Below are 18,941 nucleotides of genomic sequence, written 5' to 3'. Positions count from 1 at the left end.
GATCAAAACAAACATCAGGGTTCCTTGCAACTGTCATTTTTTTCCCTACGCTGTCAACACCCCTGCTCTGTAGTTCTCACCCTACGCTCACACGGATTACTAAAACTCATTTGAAAAATATCTCCAGTTGCTTTTTAAGGATTTTTCCATTCTGCACTTCCCCCAGGGCAGCGAGGGAACCTGGCCAAGGGAGATTCTCTAGGAGTTCACCCTCTGTTTCCTTCACAGCAGCTGAGAGAGGCACAGCCCTCCAGGAGCTAGCTTCCCAGGCCTGGCGGGAAATGCCAAAGGGAGGGGGATGGGTGCGATGAGGTAGAGATTAATATTTTTAAAGAGGAAAAATCGTGGATGAAATTACTCGAGACAAGTTTTATGGGATCCAGTCGGAAGCAATGATTTCACAACAGGGTTCATACATAGAATCTAAAAATGCCTGAGAATTTTATTTCCTGTAACTACAAAAACAAAAACAAAAGCAAAAACAAACCCATCACTCAGTGGCTCTCTCGTCCCTAAGCTTTCTGTGCATGAGTGAGAGGCCTGAAGAGGCAGTTCCTGAAGTCACTCCTTGCCCTAAGCCTTGACTTTGACCAAACCTGTAACTTGTGGAGCTGCACTGGGTGCCTCGCCCAGTGAGGTTGGCTCATAGTACAGTAGGTCTGGAACAACATGGCAGTTGGGGTGCGCAGCCCCTGCACAGTCAAAAATCTGCATAGAACTTGACTCCCCCCAAAACTTTACCAATAGTCTACTATTGCACAGAAGCCTTGCTGAGAACACAGTCGATGAGCACATATTTTGTATGTAATATGTATTACACACTGTATTCTTACAATGAAGTAAGCTAGAGAAAAGAAAATGTTATTAAGAAAACCTTGAGGAAGAGAAGACACGTTTGTAGTCCTGTACTGTCTCGAAAATAAGCCGCACATAAGTGCGCCAGTTCGAGGGCGTGTTGTCCAAAGGCCAACTGTACTTCCGCCCCCTCTCTACCAATCATCTGATCTCGCAGGTGCAGGAATTTTCTGAACATCCTCCACTCTTCCTCTCCTTCACTGCTGTTGTTCAGCCATTTTCATTTGCTTGCGGAAGTAGGGCACAGAAAGAGGTGAGAGTTCCAGCATTGGGAAAACAGTGTCGAAGAGATTGGTCGATAAGTTCTAGGTTTCCTCAGTCATCTCTCTGCCCTTATCCTCTTTCAAATGCCACCCATGCTTTGAGGTCCTGGTTTTGTTTCACCTCCTCTAGGAAGCCTTTCCAACTACCCTTTGCAGGGCTTCAAATGTCTCATCTCCATGGCCCCATTAGAAGAGCTGTCCATCACTCCGCACATCTGTCTCCCCAGTAGACAGTCATCTCCCTGAGTTCGGAGTTGGTATGTTTGGAGCTTTGTAGCCCCAGAATCTAGCAGTGTCTAGCCTATAATAGATGCTCAAATAATACCTGTATATTCATTGAAATCATTATGGACACTACTTTTTTAACCAAGAAACAGTTATTGTGTGTGAAAATAGTAAATACCATTGATAGCAGTTTAACATCATCCATATAAAAGTCATCTGGCAGTTTTAAATATGGAAATTTTAGTTTCTCATCTGCATCAATAGATGATACTGTAATTCTGGATGGCTATGTCAATCTTGATGAGCATAATGCCTTTATGAAATAAGAATTACATCGAGGGTTCTTTAGTTGTGAGAGAGAGGATCTGATAGAAATGAGGGGTCTCTATCTCAGCTGGAGTTGGAAGTCCCTGATCCACCTTTCATACTATATATTTGATAGTTAATTAAATACAGTTTTGTAGCTTTCCCTAGTTCAGGCTACTCCACCAGCCCCAAGAGCACACAGCATAGCAGGAACTGAAGTCAAATATACTGGTTTGAATTTGACTGAAATTGAAGTTACTGGCTTAATTTACTGGCCTGTCTGCCTTTTCTTACTAGCACTGGAACAATGGAGCTGTTTCCTTTGCTTTTCTTCCTTCCAGATCTCCAGGAGAAGGATCAGAGTATATGAACCAATGGCAGGTAGGCATGGCACAGAAAAGGCCAAATTGGCCTTGAATCGTACCTTCAGTGGGCTGTGAGGACCATATCGAATTCACGACTTGACATCATGACTGGTGCCAGTAGGTTTATATACTCATCACCATTGGTCACCACACCAGACATGGCACCCACACCTCACACACATTTAAGTCCCATCGGGCAATCTGTAGAGTGTGTGGCCTGAAGCTATGTGCGAACTATCAAGAAGTTCTAAAGGTGTGTTTCTATGGGGGCCTTTTCCCCTACACACTGAAAAACAAAGGCTCACCTAAAAGTAATTAAACCCGACTTAACATTATTGCTGCTTTGTGTGTCATAATTAAGTAAGAATGAAAGAAATCTTAATAGGATTGCAATCAGATCTCACATTCCTTTATCATGTATTAGAGTCTTAGTTGAAACCAGGTTCAGGGTCCTTTCTTTTCAGGAAAAGTGAAATAAAAGCAAGACTGAGCTATGGCTACTGAGCCCGGCTCCTGTTCCCACCCAGACCCTGGCCCAATCCTCCCCCTCAAAGCCTGGCTTGAGCTGCCTCCCCACTCCAAACCCCAAGAGCACCTCTTCTCTGAGTCCTCCTGGTTTGAACACCCACCCAATACTCTTTGTTGCCATTTGTTTACAGAAAGAGTATAAACTCCCCATTGCTTATGGAGTAAACCCCTCCACATTTTGCTGATAAACCTAGAGCCAGCGCCTACCTCATAGTCAGGTGAGTGAATAATAGCTACTCTTTAAAACCATGACTACTGGGGGCACCTGGGTGGCTCAGTCGGTTAAGCGGCTGGCTTCGGCTCAGGTCATGATCTCATGGTTCCTGGGTTCGAGCCCCGCATTGGGCTCTGTGCTGACAGCTCAGAGCCTAGGACTGCTCTGGATTCTGTGTCTCCTTCTCTCTCTGCTCCTCCCCCACTCATGGTCTGTCTCTGTCTCTCAAAAATAAATAAATGTTAAAAAAAAACATGACTACTGGTTGTCATGGGAAAAGTCACCTTTTCTAGAAGTTGGGAGTTCATAAAATGATTCTTCGTAAGATTGCTTTCATTAATAAGCTAAGGTCCTTCAGTGAAGTTAAAATATGATTCACTTTCAAAAACTGAGATGAACATATGTCTGGTGTGTAAAGTGGGGTGTGCTATTTCTCTATGGAATAATGGTGGCAGGGAAGAGGTGGGGCAAAGTTGCTCCTGTAACTATGGCTACCTGACATCGGCCTGAGAAAAAGAGTTAGTAAATATCTGAACTACTAAAGTCTCTTCTCTCCCCAACCCCATGCTTCAGCCATCCAGACAGACCCCAATCTCCATGTGTCAGTTTGGGTATTGTTCTCCCATAAAGGAAATTCATGGTGTTTATTAAATACTGCTTTGTGTTCCAAAAGCTGCCATACAGTGAGGAACCTTAGCCTTGATATTCTACAATGCACAGAGGAGAACACTGCTGACATGAAAGACATCCATTCCCATATCTCACTTATTCAACAAGAGGTGTAGGAAAGCTGACCCTTCACTGTGCTTCCCAAGAATGTTGAACCTCTTGGCAATATGTCCAAAGAAAAAACACCAGTGTGGATCTCTACCCATGAAACCACCTCAGACAGGGAAAGAGATGGCTACCTGCTAGGGGTAGGGGAGGGGGGGGAAAGCTCCCCCCACACAGGGGGGCACGGTACTGGGTCAGGCAAGAGAGAATATCAGTGTGATATCAGAGCAAGGTTCCACTGGACTAGGAGTCCCAGAGACCAGATGCTAAGTCCACTGTGGCCAAAACAGAGTGTCTATAGGCAAAAGACTTCTACTTCATTGACATCTGATTTTCTCACTGGTGCAAAAAGTAGAGAAGAGATAATTTTTATAAAATCTTCCAACCCTCCAATTCTGATAGTGAATACCCACCAAATGTGAGGCCCTGTGATAGGTGCCATGGAAGATAAAGACTTACAGGACACATTTTTTCATTAATCTAGAATTATACTCGAGTGGAGAAAAGAAAAAGTTAACCATATGACTGATCCTCTTTTATCATGTTGGGCTCCGCATATGTACACATACATGCATAGACCCACAAATATTAGGAATTACATAACACATTTCAAAAACAAGGATAGCTAATGACTCCTGCACCTGTTCAGAAAAGGGATTTCCAGATTTTCAGAAGGTGTTTCTTATCTCCCTGAGAGATCAGAGGGATAGGAAAAATCCACTAGATCACTGTTTCTCAGTGTGGAATAGGTGATTGTATAAGTGGAGCTTGAGATCAAATAATTGGGAAATAGTAGATTAAACACAGGCAATCTTTTTTCCCCCCATTGCATTTCTCGTCAGGGACTTAAACAAGCAAGTACATGTTGAAGCAGTCTAGAAGAAGTCAAAATTTCAATTTCCCAAACTATGGGCCAAAGGATCCTTTATTCTTAGAATTTCTCAAGTGATGAGGGTTCAGAGAAATACCCTTTGAAAAACAGTGTACCAAAGAGACTGTAAATTCCCTCAGGTGAGAGACTGGAGATACCGTTGTATCTCCAGTACCTGGCACATGGGAAGAAGTCAATAAAATATCATAAAATAAAAATTTGCCAAATGACCAATAATAGTTGAATTCAAAGTGGAAGAACATCATGGCAGTGACATAGAGGTGAGAGTATGCCAAGGGGCAAGAGATCATCTCTCCATGATGGTGCCCTGTACTGTCTGGGCTCCAGATGGGCATGGGGGGAGTTTCAGGTGAGGTTGCCTTTGCCTTCTCAAGAAGCTAAGGACGACAAACCCATAAGCCACCATAAAAGACCTTCACTCCCCGCAACAAAAGGGGTAATAAAACAGGAGCTTCATAAAGAATGTTGGCATTTCTCTTCTTAACTAACAAACAGTAAGTTAAAAAATCAGTTACGATAGTCATTGGTCAGACTCCATAATGCAGCTACAAATTATTTTCATTTCTTTACTGCCACCTTCTGGTTCCCAGGCTCCCACACAGCCAGCTGAAAATGAGCATTGTAAGCACTTGTCCACATCCTCTGCCTCATATGACATTATACAAGTCAGAAGTGGTCAGGGCGGGCTTTACTCCTTTTCATTTGATCTGAAGGCAACAGAGAACTTAATCTGCCTAATGATAGAAAGTTAGGAGAAGAGCAAGGACTAATCACGCCCGTTGTTTTTTCCAGGGAGCAAACACTGGGTTTAGCCATTTGGCTTTGTCCAGCTGCATTTGCAAAGTTCTATTGCCTTTTCATCCCTTCACGAGCACAACCCTGAATGGAAAATTCCGCACCCTTAAAAAAGAGGATGCCGTTCAGATATACCCTGATCTTTTCAAGGGTAAAATCCATGCCACTTCACAAGGCCTGTTAGAAAATAATGGAGAGGGTCTATAATTGATGTTTTTAATCAGACATCAAGATACCATCACATCATACAGCACTACCTCAAGATGGTGGCTTCTTCCTAGACATACCTTGGTCTGAAAGCAGCAATAGAGTTGGGTTAGGTACGGGTGTTTCCGCGCCAGAGCCAAAATCCTCTTCTCTGTCATCGTGCAGTCCACATCATCATCCTGGAGGATGACATCCTTCTTTAAAACTTTCACAGCATATACTTCATCTTTGCCTTTCAGCTCAGCCAACATGACCTGCAATGAACCAAAACCACTCATAGCAATCTATCCATGCATGGAATCCAAAGAAGAAACACAAGTCAATCTCTAGCATAGAAAAAAAAAGAAGCAATACATATCTGCTAAATAATTGTTCATATGTTCATATAGATTTGTCCTGCTTATGATCATAGTATTGCTCATATGATTTTATTTAAACGAACATGATTCCATAAGGTTTCATCATCTACATCGTCACCAACATTATCAGGGATGCTTATATTTAACTCAAGTAAACATATTACTGGAGCGCCTAGGTGACTCAGTCTGTCAAGCATCTGATTCTTGATTTCAATAAATAAATATATATTTATTGGATTGGGTGTTTTTGTACATGTACTTTTTTTTTCAACCATATCCTTAAGCTAGAAAGTCTTAGAAGTTGACTACAGGGTAAAATATTTTGCACATTTCTTGAATTTCAAAAAGGATGTACAACAGAATTTGCCATGAGGAGTGGAGAGGTGCCTTAGTTTTATGGCAATGTACCCACATTGGGTGTTTTCACTTAAAAAGCATTTTTGCTCATGTAACAGGTGTGATATATAACCTCCAGGCTGTTTTAACTTGCAGTGAAACTTGTTTCTAATTTTTCAATTTTGTTTAAATCCCCATTAGTTAACATATAGTGTAATAATGGTTTCAGGAGTAGAATCTTGTGATTTATCACTTACTCATGCCAGTAAATGCCCTCCTTAATGCCCATCACCCATTTAGCCCAACCCCCACTTACCTCCCCTCCAGCAACCCTCAGTTTGTTCTCTGTATTTAAGAGAAACTTGAAAAAATTTTTCCTCTAATTGTGTGAACTGTCAATTTATATTTGTCAAGGTAACTTTGTCTAGTTATCTACTACTTTATATTATTTTCTTATGAGTTTGTAGGAGTTTTGTATATAAAGATGCTAACACTTTGCTTTCTGCAAAGGTTTGTCTAAGCCTGTTTTAGGATTTTCTGTTCTATCTTCTATCAGACAGGATCACTTGTCCTCATGTAGCTACATCAGTCATGTTTACCTTTGTGGTTTCTTCTAACACTGGGAATGTGATTCCTTTTCCAGAGGGCAAATTACCAGTTTATTAAAGCTCTCCTATCATTTGATATTTTTGCACTCATTTCTGCACAGCATGACAAGTCTTTCTCCTTTTAAACAGCTCCTAAGCACAGTATTCCAAGGTGAGCTGCCAGTTCTGAAGAGTGGGAACTCAGAAGCCTCAAGAGGGAATTCAGGGGGCTACCTAAGGACCTTTTGTCACCCACACGTAATGCACTCTTTAAAACTAGCTCCAACGTTGGCTGCAATTTTCCCTAAGAAACAACCTAAATACTCCAGAGTCTTCCAAGTTCCCATCCTGCCTACACAGTATGGAGACCTGGAAACTCTGAGCCTGCTTGTTTACCTTGAATCTTGTTCAAAATTAAAGTGGCTCACATCCCGGAGTTAGGCCTGGACCAAGGGACTGGGGCCTGCTTCTTACTTACCCGGTCTCTGAGGAATGTGATTGCTTCAGCATTTGCCATTTAAGCCCCCTCTTGTTACCTTCCTGCTACAGTAATCTCAGGAGGAGATGGGGCAGGTGAAGGGCCAGGGGGGCAGGCCCATACCCTGGAGGCTTCCTGAGCCGTTCCCTTCAAGAGCAGTAGAGTGGGTCAGCAGCTCCGCAAGCTGGCTGACCCACCAGCTGGGGCTTTCAAGAGACCAGGACACGGGAGGGCACGTGACCCTGGGGAGCTGCGGGGGGGGGGGTGCCTGGGCCCCAGAACAGGGCCTGGGGAGACACCTCCCGTGGACTCCTGCCTTTGAGAAGAGCGAGGGAATCATCGCGGGTCTTGGCTGAAATGTTAGCCGACATCCCAGGCTTTCCGCCCTTACACCTTCTTTCTAAAACGAACAGTATTTACGCACCCCACTTTGCCAGCCATCAGAATCGTGCCTGATCGCCACGAAAGTTTCACGGGACACGCTTGGCACCCCTACCCTGCATGGTTCTGCTCACCTCAGTGTGGGGCAGGACAGGGAGCCTGGCACTGAGGGCAAAGCAAGACCCAAGACATGAGATGATTATCCTCATTCTCTCGCCAATGTGGAGGATAAACCCAACATGTAGTAAGTGCCAGAAAAGTCGGTTCAATAGCGTTTACCTTTCAAAATAACCCACACTCAGATTTGCTTTGAGCCCCAAGCTCACTGAGTGCAGCGATTCTAGAGTTCATTTTTTAAAGTCTTTGCAACGAATGAAAGCCAAAATTCCGCATGGAGCTCTGAGGAAGGGAAGTAGTAGCTAGTATTACTGCTAACAGGAAGCCAAGCTCATGTAAAGCAATTTAAGCTTTTCAAGGTGCTCTTCTACCCGTGATCTCACTGGATGCCTGTGTCACCATCTGACAAATGAGAAAAACTGAATCCCAAAGAAGTTAAGTGACTACATTGAAGTCTCATAGCTACTTAGCAGCAGAACCTGGACTCCCACCTGCTCAGCCGCAGGCCGTTTCCACTGAACAAGGAAGGAAGACGCAACAAGACTGGGCTGAAATGTTCATAGCTTAATCTGATTTAGAGCAGATAGATGAGGCAACGCCACAGGGCAGAGAAAGTCAGCGGTTGTACCCACGCATGCCACAGACCTTGCCAAAGCTGCCTTTGCCCAGCACCTTGATGAAGGTGAACTCATCCAGACCCAAGCGCTTGGCCTGGCCCTGCCGCACTTCGCCGTTCTCGCCGGGGCTCGCCAGGTGGCCATCGCTGCAGGCCGCCGCCCTGTGTTCCTCCCCTCGGTTGTCAAATGACAAGGCCTTCCGAATGTTGTTTTCAAGTTCTTTTATTTCTAGGGCCAAGGGTGACAAGATACCACATTAGTGCATACCTCATGATACCTTCCCATCAGGACCCAGCACTCAGAACGTCCCCTGCCCCCAAGTGTGAGGCCTCCACCCTCCATCTGGTTCTTCACAGCAGCCAATCCAGTGCGGCATCTCTTCCCACATTCATTTGCTCTACACACCTTCATTGGCACCGAATGTACATGTAATGTACACGCTTTCATTGGCACCGAATGTACCTGTAACATACACGCTTTCATTGGCACCGAACATACACGTAACGTACACGCTTTCATTGGCACCTAAGGTACATGTAACGTACATGCTTTCATTGGCATCTAGGTACGCAAACAAGAGGACACGGTCCCCACCAGCCAACACCTTCAGATTACACAAAAACCTGGCCCTCTCTCTGAAAGCCCCCTTGGCTAGCAGCCTGTTGTTATCTTAGGTGTAGTGCAGGAATCCGAGCCTTGTCTGGAATCCTGCAGAGTCTCAAAGGCAACAGGTACCTGTCAAGTCCCTTTGAAACTTAGAACAATGACTGAGAACAGTCATCACAGTTATCACTGGTGATATGACTATATCAAAAGCGAGGACCAGGAAGCCTTTAACTTGTAAAGCACTTTACTCGGCCTTGTTGTTGCGTTTATTCTAATACCCATCTCCCAACAGGATATTAAACCAAATGAGCAATGGGCTTATCATTAAGTGAAGAACTGTCTCCTGAGACTGGCATGCTACAAATTTATCGGAGCCAGGGCAGGGATTCCTCAGTTCCATTTCACGGCCATGGGACAGTCCTGTGCCCCGGCAGAGCATGTGACCTAAACTACCTGGCAGTGATAACACTGGATGACCCCCTGACCTTTGCTGTTTGGGGAAGCTTTATTGTTAGCTATTCATTCACCAGGACACACACACACTCCTCATTGTAGAAGTGGGCACCGAAAGCATACTCCGGTTTTAAGAGATGCTCATGAATAACTGGGATGGTCGAAGAACACAGACCATTAACCCTGAGGAATCCAGGTTAGGCATGATAAGCATGTGCTGCCTGACATAAAGAGATCTTCAGCTTCTTTGCAGGACTGAGGCCCATAAAGCCTGCTCAAAGAATCTGGATCTTTCTTAGACCTGGAGTCCGGTTCCTCTAAGATGTGCTAGGGTGGAGGGGAGGGCAGGGTGAGGGTGGTTCCTGAGTCTAAAGCTCTCCCCTTTGCCAATTCACCCATTTCCTCTCTTTTATGCCTCTACTGAGTATAACTTCTAGTCTCAGCAAATGGCTCAAAGTCTCCGTTTTCAAGGCAAACTATTAAATGGATTTTGGAAAACAGGACTTGGGTGTTTAGGGGCTTTAGAGCTTAAAGAAAATGTCACTGTGGGTGTTCCTTCCTGGAAGGAAGAGAAACTATGTGGCATCCCTGTTGTGTAGCAATGCTGTGTCTTGCTAAGTAAGGGTCTTTGCATCCATTTGTGCCCACACCACTGCACATTATGTAATGCTCGTGCCTGCTCGTGCCTGCACTGACCAGAGACAAACACAGGCACTGCGTCCTGCCGGGTCTGGGCAGCACGCTGGCAGGAGACAGGCCTAGAAACTCCAGCCAGCTCACTCTTACTGGGGGTCTCTACCATAGAACCCCGGCTCCTTGAAGCTCCCAAAGGAGGTCTCAGCACTAACATGGGGCACATGAAAACACCTGCATGGGTTCTAGGATAATACCTACTAGTTTGGAGGCCCCCTGAGTGCCACTGGAAGTACATACAAATGGACCAAATTCTTTTTTGGAATTAAGCAGACACAGGAATAAAGACACAGGAAGCTAATCAGAGCAGCAAGAGGAGGGATGCAGGCCGAGTACTTTGAGGCCTCAGGATCGGCATATTGCCCTGCAGCTGTTTCGTCTACTGCTGGATAAACTGAAGTGGGTCACACCCCCAGGGAGAGTATGACAGCACAGATTCTGAGGTGGGGTGGCAGCCGGGGGCGGGGGGAGGGGGGTGTCCCAAAACCAGGAGGGGTATGGCGTTGCTCTTACTGCTGACTTAGTTCCAGGCCTTTGGACAGAACTTTTTGACTCTCTGATCTTCCGCTTCCCACCCTGTAGCATGGGGCCAGGGATGGGGCACACCAACACAGAGTTAGTGTGCGGATAAGATTAAGATAAGGAACACAACTGGGGCTATTGAAAATCAAGGCACTATTGTCACGCAGTGATGATTATTCCTGCTCTGCAGGAGCAGACATCCCTTTCCCAGGGACGCCTGGGTCTGATCACCAGAGGGCAAGGTTTTAAATGTGTTAGTCTCCCCTCAGCATTCTTGGATGCCTGCAGAACTCAGAAACTTCGACTACATGAGGCATATTCTTACGGGGAAGAAGGAAACATCCTAAGCTGAACTTTAGGAAGGGGTCAGGCCTAGAGCTGCCTTCCTCCCTTCTCTCGTCTGTTCTCTGCTTGGCGCTCCTGTCCCTGCTCAGCCACAGGCCCCCACTCATGCCCTGCTTTCAGGTTTTTGGGTGTGATGACCAGAGTCAGGAAAGAATTTGCTCTCATCTGAGTGGCACAGACACATGGAAGGTCTGGGAGTAGGCCCAGGGTGCTTTCCTACACTTTCCTACCCGGGAAAGAGGCAGGAGTAAAGAAAGAACCACAACATCCCCTGCTTTTTCTCTCTTACCCTGGCATGGACAAGGTTTAACATGAGCAGAGCCATTTAGTGCCTCTCCCTGAAGAAATACTTGTAGAGAGAAAAGAGTAGCTAATGAGTCAGCAGGGAGAGGGTGTCTGAAGCCCTCAGTCCTTCAGATGATATTACTCAGAGGTCACAAAGCAAATCTGAGGGTCTCACCCTGGTCACAAGGGGAGGTGGGTGCTGATTTGGATCGATCTTCCTCAGACGGTGAGCTTCCGGAAGCAGGTTGCGGAGACTCAGCGCCAGCGATGAGCTAGAGAGAGGGAGAGAGAGGGCGGGGGCGGAGACATGAGAAGGGAGGGTGGGGAGCAACCCCCAAGTCAGAACCGCCCAGATGCTGGACCCCAGCAAGGGCTGTAGGAGCCCCGGGGGCACAGCAGCACTTGCTGAACTGACCTTCTGAAAGCCCAGACTCAGGTTCCTCCTGACAGTTAAAGGGAAGACGAGACTGCACGTGGTGATGCATGCGAGTGCTGAATCACTAGGTTGCACACCAGAATCCAACATTACACTATGGGGCAGCCAACAGGAATTAAAAACTTAGGAAGAGACTGTGGTTTGTTCAGTTTTCATCCTATGCAAAGGCAATTGACCTGTCTAAGCAAAGCACAACTGCACCCCTTCCGTGAAAACCCGCTCGCCAATGCAAGCAGCGCGAGTTATCACGTTTATCCGTCCTCTTGTTCAGCTGTGTTTAGTTAATGGCTTCTGCTTATGGATACTGTGTGGGGCACTCTCCTCGGGTAGACTATAGGCTCTTTGAAGGTAAGACTCTATCTAGCATTTGTAGTGCCTCTGGCGCCTTGTACCAAATGATACCTTTAGTCGAAGCTCAATAAATATTTTTAGGTGCATTGATACCGGTTGGCAAATTTTAACAGGACACCCTCCAGTGAAGTCTATTTCCCAGCACAGGTGTCAGTGCACCCATGTGGAGTTCCCACCAAAGTCAGAGGTTTGGACTAAGCAGTCACACATACTCTATTTTACTCTTGCTCCAGAGCCGTGTGCACACATCCTTGCTGGGTGAAGGACTACTCGCAAAGGGCAACGTGAAGACAGACAACACTCCAGCAAGCCTGACGCTCCTGCAAAAAGCCCGCTTAGCTTCTGAGCAAGAGACTTCTCTCCCTTACTCACACGCTAAGGGACCAAGGGATCCAAGCCACGACTTGGATCATGTGGCTTTTTTCCAGCTTTTGCATCAGAAGCAACCCAGCAATAAAAATATCAGAATCCTTTAGTCTTTAACTCTGTCTTCTCTTGAATTCCTCCATGTTGGCTTCATATCACCAGGTGCCCCCAAACCTCAGACAGACGATGGCTGGTTATTGGCATTATGGCCTGTGTAAACTGGGGGTGGGGGGCAGGGAGGGCAGGTGTGTATTGAGTTTTCTTTTAAAATGCTTCATGATGATTAATGAAGGTTCTGTCTCCATTTCCTTCTAGCAAGGAGAAAAGCCATATCTCCTGAAGAGGGCTCTCTCTAGAGCTCATAAATGTGTCTGTCCAACTCTGTCATCACAAGGTGTTTACTTAACCCACTCCTTCGGTGGGGGTCTAGCATTCCTGGGTGCAGACATTCTGCTTGCAATTGCAATGCCTTGGGTCAATAACTAAAGTCCTACTTCCACTGGTGGGATTTACAGAGCTAAGAGTCACCAGAAGCACAAAATCCCATAGCTAACCAACCAGGGAGAAGAGAGTTCTTCTCCTCCAACCTTGGCTTATTGGGAAGGTAAAGAAGGAGGAGTTTAAGAAGATTAAAACGATCCAAACCTCCCCATTCAAGGGAAAGGGCTCTTCTGAGATGCACCCGGGAAAAGGGGGGGGGCAGCCTCTAAAAGAAGGGAAACACAGAGCCCTTCGGAAGGAATTTTAGGGCAGGACTTAGGGAGAACATTGGGAGTCCAAACTGTAGAGCACCTGGTGTGCGAATTACTTTTCTAGAAAGTGCTTGAGAATGCCTGGTACTGGGCGATGAGGATCACTGCCTGCTTCTCACCTCCACCAGAACTTCTTGCCCAGTTAAATGTGGTTCTGATTTTCTCATAACTTACTTTTTCAAAAACTCTTACATTTTCTAGGCTGGGAGCCAAGGCTAAGAAGGGCCTTCAAACAAAATGCTATGGATGCCTTTAGCTCTGTTTACATCTGTGGGCCCTGACTTACCAAAATAACATTTTAGCAAATGGATCTCTTCCCACTGACATTCCAAAGGTCACCCGGGTAGAGACGGGGGCTTAGGTCTCCCAAGAAAGACCCAGATGTTTCATGTCACGGGGCATTAACAATGTCCCTTGGGCAACTGAGTGCGGGCACTAGCACAGACCTTCTTGGCTTGTTCCCTAGAAAAGAATGTGGCTCCAGCTCTTCGTCCACTTATCCTCATTATAGCAATACCAGGGGGCAAAGTTCAAAACAGTGACATTGCTTTCATGCCAGTTCTGGAGGCAGATAAGCCTATTGCCTTGTCTAGAACGGTGCTTTTTCTAGAGAGAATTCCAAAGTCCTCATCTCAAAGGTTATGTTTCCCCAAGGAATGTAACACTTGAGACTTGCTTTGTTTTCCCCCCACTTCTGGAACTGAAGGAGACTTTAATGTCACCTGCCTAATTTCTTTTTTTTTTTCCTTCCCTTTAAGCACATGCTATTTTGTGTGCAGTGTCTCAAACCCAGTGATCTTAGAACCTCACTCCATGGGGCTCTCAGGAAGCCAGCACAGAGAAAGTGGGCCCACAGAGAGCTCCAGAAACACCACCAAATGGCCAGTTACCTTTTTCCTCCTCTGGCCGCTGTTGGTGATTTTGTCTGGAGTGACGCCTAGGTCCGCCAGGACTTTGGCAATTCCTCTGGCGTCCACTCCACAGTTGGGAGCTACGTTGGTCTCACAGCGTCGGTGAACGTTCATCTTGCAGACTGTAAGGAGACACGGAGAGGAGACTTCCAACATTCATGACCGAAAACATTACCTTATTTTTTTCCTGATTGTAAATGTAATACATGTTCATTTGACAGAATTTAGAAAACGCAGAAAGACAAAAAGAGAAAAATAAAATCACACAGAACTAACAGCATCCATCCAAACACCATACAGTGGTCACCACTGTTTGTGGATAAATATCACATTACATTTCCTTTCAGGGAGCAGAACACTGACTATGAAATAACAAAACTGGTTTATCTAGAGAAAGTTCATTTGGATCCTGAGCACAGATGGGTTGCATATATACAGTGCATTATACTACTTTGCTAAAATGTGCGAATATTACCCAGAGAGAAGTGCCCATAGTAGAGCCTGAGACACTCATCTGAACATGAGGACACTGAGTAAGGAGACCCCCAAGGCTCCTTTCAAATCTAAAATCCAATTTCAAAGGAACAAGAGCCGTGCCTGTAAGTCTTGTTTTGCCCATATTACTTAGTTGTCCTTGGTATAGAGCATCGCAAGTGAAAACATCAACCAGCTGGTTTCCAGCTTAGTATTCTCGTTTCCAGCTTAGCATGTACAGCACTTGGAGGACATCACTGGGTCCTAACAAGCACAAAGCTTGCACGAACCGAAAAACTCATTCTTCTCAGATTTACCAGAGAAGGAAGGTCACAGGGCAAACGCTACCGCCAAAATGAACGAGACAGATGGGGAGCTACAGTGAACCACAACTCACCAGGCAGAAACTCCCCAGCAGCAACCTCTGTGGGGGCCAGGGCAGGGGAACTAGAAGCGAAACTGACAAAGTGTTGGAGTCTCCGGGCAGACAAGGCTAAGTCCAATCTCTGGGCAGACCCAGCCAGTCATAGGGACCCCCCACATCTTTGTCAGTTTTGCTTCTAGGAGTTTGACCAGGTTCTCAGAGTAAACCCTGGAGAAAAATTCCCTTATGCTTCTGGCTGCAGGGCGGGGGTGGGCGGTGCAGGACAGGGGGGAAACCATTTTGAAACAAACCAGAATACTTTGTTCTTAACAAGGCCTGCTTTTAGGAGAAACTATTTTACAAGATCCTCAACTATTGTAGTTTTATCAGATGCTACCTGACCCTGGCTCAGGGTGGGGGTGGGGGGGGGCGGATACCCTAAGTCTAGCCTGCTGTAGCTTTCCATGTGGAAGAAGAAAGATACCCAACTCCAGCCCACTCCAGCCATACTGTCCTACCTAAGATGGGAGGGAAAAGAAGAAAACAAAAAACCCTGAGTAATAGTCACAAAGCTCATAGTTCAGAGGAACAGGCTCAGGCAAAGACTGAGATCTAATTACAGGACTATAGAATGCTTCCCCTCCTCCACACCCTCGCCACCACCTTATTAAAGGTCTATTTACTGCAGTTCCTTTCACCTAGTACATCATGTCCAGCTATCAAGAAAAAGTTAAAAGGCATTCTAAAACGGCAAAACACACAGTTTGAAGAGATAGAGCAAGCAGTCAGAACCAGACCCAGACATGGCAGGAATGCTGGAATTATCAGACTGGGAATTGAAAACAGCTATGATTAATTTGCTAAGGGCTCTGATCAATAAAGTAGACAGCATGTGAGAACAAATAGGCAATATAAGCAGAGAGATGGAAATTCTAAGAAAGAATCAAAAGGTTATTCTAGAGATCACAAACACTTAACAGAAATGAAGAATGCAATGAGCCTGGGTGGCTCAGGTCATGATCTCACGATTTGTGAGTTCGAGCCCCACCTGGAGCTCTGTGCTGACAGCTCAGAGCCTGGAGCCTGCTTTGGGTTCTGTGTTTCCCTCTCTCTCTGCCCCTCCCCCACTCATGCTCTGTCTCTCTCTCTTGCTCTCAAAAATAAACATTAAAATTTTTTTTTAAAATGAAGAATACCATTGCTGGGACCATTGGTAGAATGGACACAGGTGAGGAAATAATCTCTGAGCTTGAGAATATGTCAATAGAAACTTCCAAAACAGAGAAGCAAAGAGAAAAAAAAAGACTAAGGAAAAGAGAGACTGTCTAAGAACTGTGGGACTATAAAAGGTATAATGTGTATGATGGAAACACCAGATGAAGAAGACAGAGATAAACAGAAGAAATATTTGAAGCAAAAATGACTGAGAATGTCCTCAAATTAATGTCAGACACCAAACCACAGATTTGGGAAGCTCAGAGAATACCAAGCAGGATATATGAAAGAAAAAAAAAAAACAAACTATACCTAGGCATGTCATACACAAACTTCAGAAAATCAAAGATAAAGAAAAACTATTCTTGAAAGAAGCCAGAAGGAAATAACACCTGACCTACAGAGCAGCAAAGATAAGAACTACATCTGACTCATCCCCAGAAACCATGCAAGCAAGAGAACACAGTGAAATATTTAAAGTACTGAGAAAAAAAAAAAAAACCACCAACATAGAATTCCGTATCTGTGAAGTTATTCTTCAAAAGTGAAGGAGAAAGAAAGACTTCTTTCAGACAAATAAAAACTGAGGGAATTCATTGTCAGCAGACTGGTCTTGCAAGGAATGTTAAAAGAAGTTCTTCAGGAAGAAGGAAAACAACATCGGTCAGAAACTCAGATCTGTGTAAAGAAAGACCATCGGAGAAGGAACAAGTGATGGTAAAATAAAAACTTGTATTTCCCTCAGTCTTCATTGATCTAAGAAATAACATTTCCTCAAAATAATGGCAACAATATAACCAATTACATATGCTGATGTACATCGTATGTATATAAATATGTGTGCTTACACGTAAGGGAAATGAACCATAGCAATGATACATGGAGTGGGAGAAATTATGATTATTTTGTTATTATAATGTACATGCATTACCGCTGGAGCATTAAGAGTATTATTTGAAAGTGGCTTTGGATTAGTTGTAAATGTATATTGCAAACTCTAGGCAACCACAAAGATAATTAAAAAAGGAAAAATAATTGATATGTTAACAACAAAGAGAAAATGGAATCATATGAAATATTCAATTAATTACAGAAAGCAGGAAAAAAAGAGAATAAAAATAGGAAGAACAAGGGCATCAAATGGAAAACAGCAGCAAAAATGGTAGCTATTAATCCAATTATGTCAATAATCACTTTAAATGTCAGTGGTCTAAATATACTTGACCCTTGAACAACACAGGAGTTAGGGGTATTGACCCCCCTGCATAGTAAAAAAGCCAAGTATAACTTTTGACTCCCTCAAAACTTAACATCTAATAGCCTACTGTTGACTGGAAGCCTTGTGGAAACAAACAGTCGATGAACTCATATTTTGTATTATATACTATATTCTTTCAACAAAGCTTGAGGAAAAAAATGCTAGTAAGAAAATAATAAGGAAAATACATTTACAGTACTGTAAAAATTCCACATATAAGTGGACCCACACAGTTTAAACCTGTGCTGTTCAATGGTCAACTGTATGTCAATTGAGATTTTTAGAGTGGATCAAAAAACAGGACCCAATTATATTTAATCTACAAGAAATATACTTTATTTTTTTGTTCTTTTTGAGGTTAATTTTTTTTAATTTTCTATATTATTTTTTAATTTACATCCAAGTTAGTTAGCATATGTTGGAACAATGATTTCAGGAGTAGATTCCTTAAAGCCCCTTACCAATTTAGCCCATCCCCCCTCCCACAACCCCTCCAGTAACCCTGTTTTCTATATTTAAGTCTCTTATGTTTTTGTCCCCCTCCCTGTTTTTATATTATTTTTGCCTCCCTTCCCTTGTGTTCACCTGTTTTGTATCTTAAATTCCTCATATGAGTGAAGCCATATGATATTTGTCTTTCTCTGACTAATTTCATTTAGGATAATACCCTCTAGTTCGATCCACATAGTTGCAAATGGCAAGATTTCATTCTTTTTGATTGCCGAGTAATACTCCAGTGTGTGTGTGTGTGTGTGTGTGTGTGTGTGTGTGTGTGTGTGTGTATGTGTGTGTACCACATCTTCTTTATCTATTCATCTGTCGATGGACATTTAGGCTCTTTCCATACTTTGGCTATTGTGATAGTGCTGCTATAAACATTGGGGTCATGTGCCCCTTCGAAACAGCAAGCCTGTATCATTCGGATAAACACCTAGTAGTGCAGTTACTGGGTCGTAGGGTAGTTCTATTTTTAATTTTTTGAGGAACCTCCATACTGTTTTCCAGAGCGGCTGCACCAGTTTGCATTCCCACCAGCAGTGCAAAAGGGATCCTTTTTCTCCACATCCTCGCCAACATCTGTTGTTGCCTGAGTTGTTAATGTTAGTCACTCTGACAGGTGTGAGGTGGTATCTCATTGTGGTTTTGAGGTAAATAATCCACAAGAAATATACTTTAAATGTAAGACATACTTAGGTTAAAATTAAAGGCATGGAGAAAGATATACTGTGCTAACAGTGACAAAAAGAAGGCAGAAGTGGCTATATTAATTTCAGACAGAGCAGACTTCAGAGCAAGGTAAGTTGACAGGGATAGCAAAAGGCATTACATAATGATAAAGGGATCAATTCTCAAAGAAGACATTAAATCTTTAATGTGCATGCACCTAGAAGCAGAGTATCGAAATATGTGAGGCAAAAACAGAACCGCAAGGAGAAATAGATGAATCCACTGTTACAGTTGGAGACGTCAATACTCTGCTATCAGAAATGGATAGATCGAGAAGGCAGAAAATCAGTAAGGACATGGTTAAAGTCAACAGCACCACCAACCGACTGAATGTAATTGACTACTATATCTAGCAATTACTCCATCCAACAACAGCAGAATACA

At 44.2% G+C, this 18,941-nt stretch overlaps 1 protein-coding gene across 2 annotated transcripts in view; it reads right to left on the bottom strand.

Annotated features, from left to right (window-relative positions):
• Positions 1–18,941, bottom strand: part of PRKCE (protein kinase C epsilon) — a 497,287-nt gene that overhangs the window by 145,835 nt on the left and 332,511 nt on the right. For both annotated transcript variants that reach the window (XM_019469523.2, XM_019469455.2), the window contains exons 7-10: positions 13,999–14,141; positions 11,379–11,475; positions 8,328–8,527; positions 5,505–5,678 (exon numbers count right to left, since the gene is read on the bottom strand). In XM_019469523.2, coding sequence (XP_019325068.1) covers positions 5,505–5,678; positions 8,328–8,527; positions 11,379–11,475; positions 13,999–14,141 — 614 coding nt within the window. The remainder of the gene's footprint in view (positions 1–5,504; positions 5,679–8,327; positions 8,528–11,378; positions 11,476–13,998; positions 14,142–18,941) is intronic.

Source organism: Panthera pardus, unplaced genomic scaffold (assembly GCF_024362965.1).
Source record: "Panthera pardus isolate Hobbes unplaced genomic scaffold, ASM2436296v1 HiC_scaffold_25, whole genome shotgun sequence".
Classification (NCBI taxonomy): Eukaryota; Metazoa; Chordata; class Mammalia; order Carnivora; family Felidae; genus Panthera; species Panthera pardus.
The sequence above is the reverse complement of the archived record's forward strand: the minus strand, read 5'-3'. Positions and strand labels throughout refer to the sequence as shown.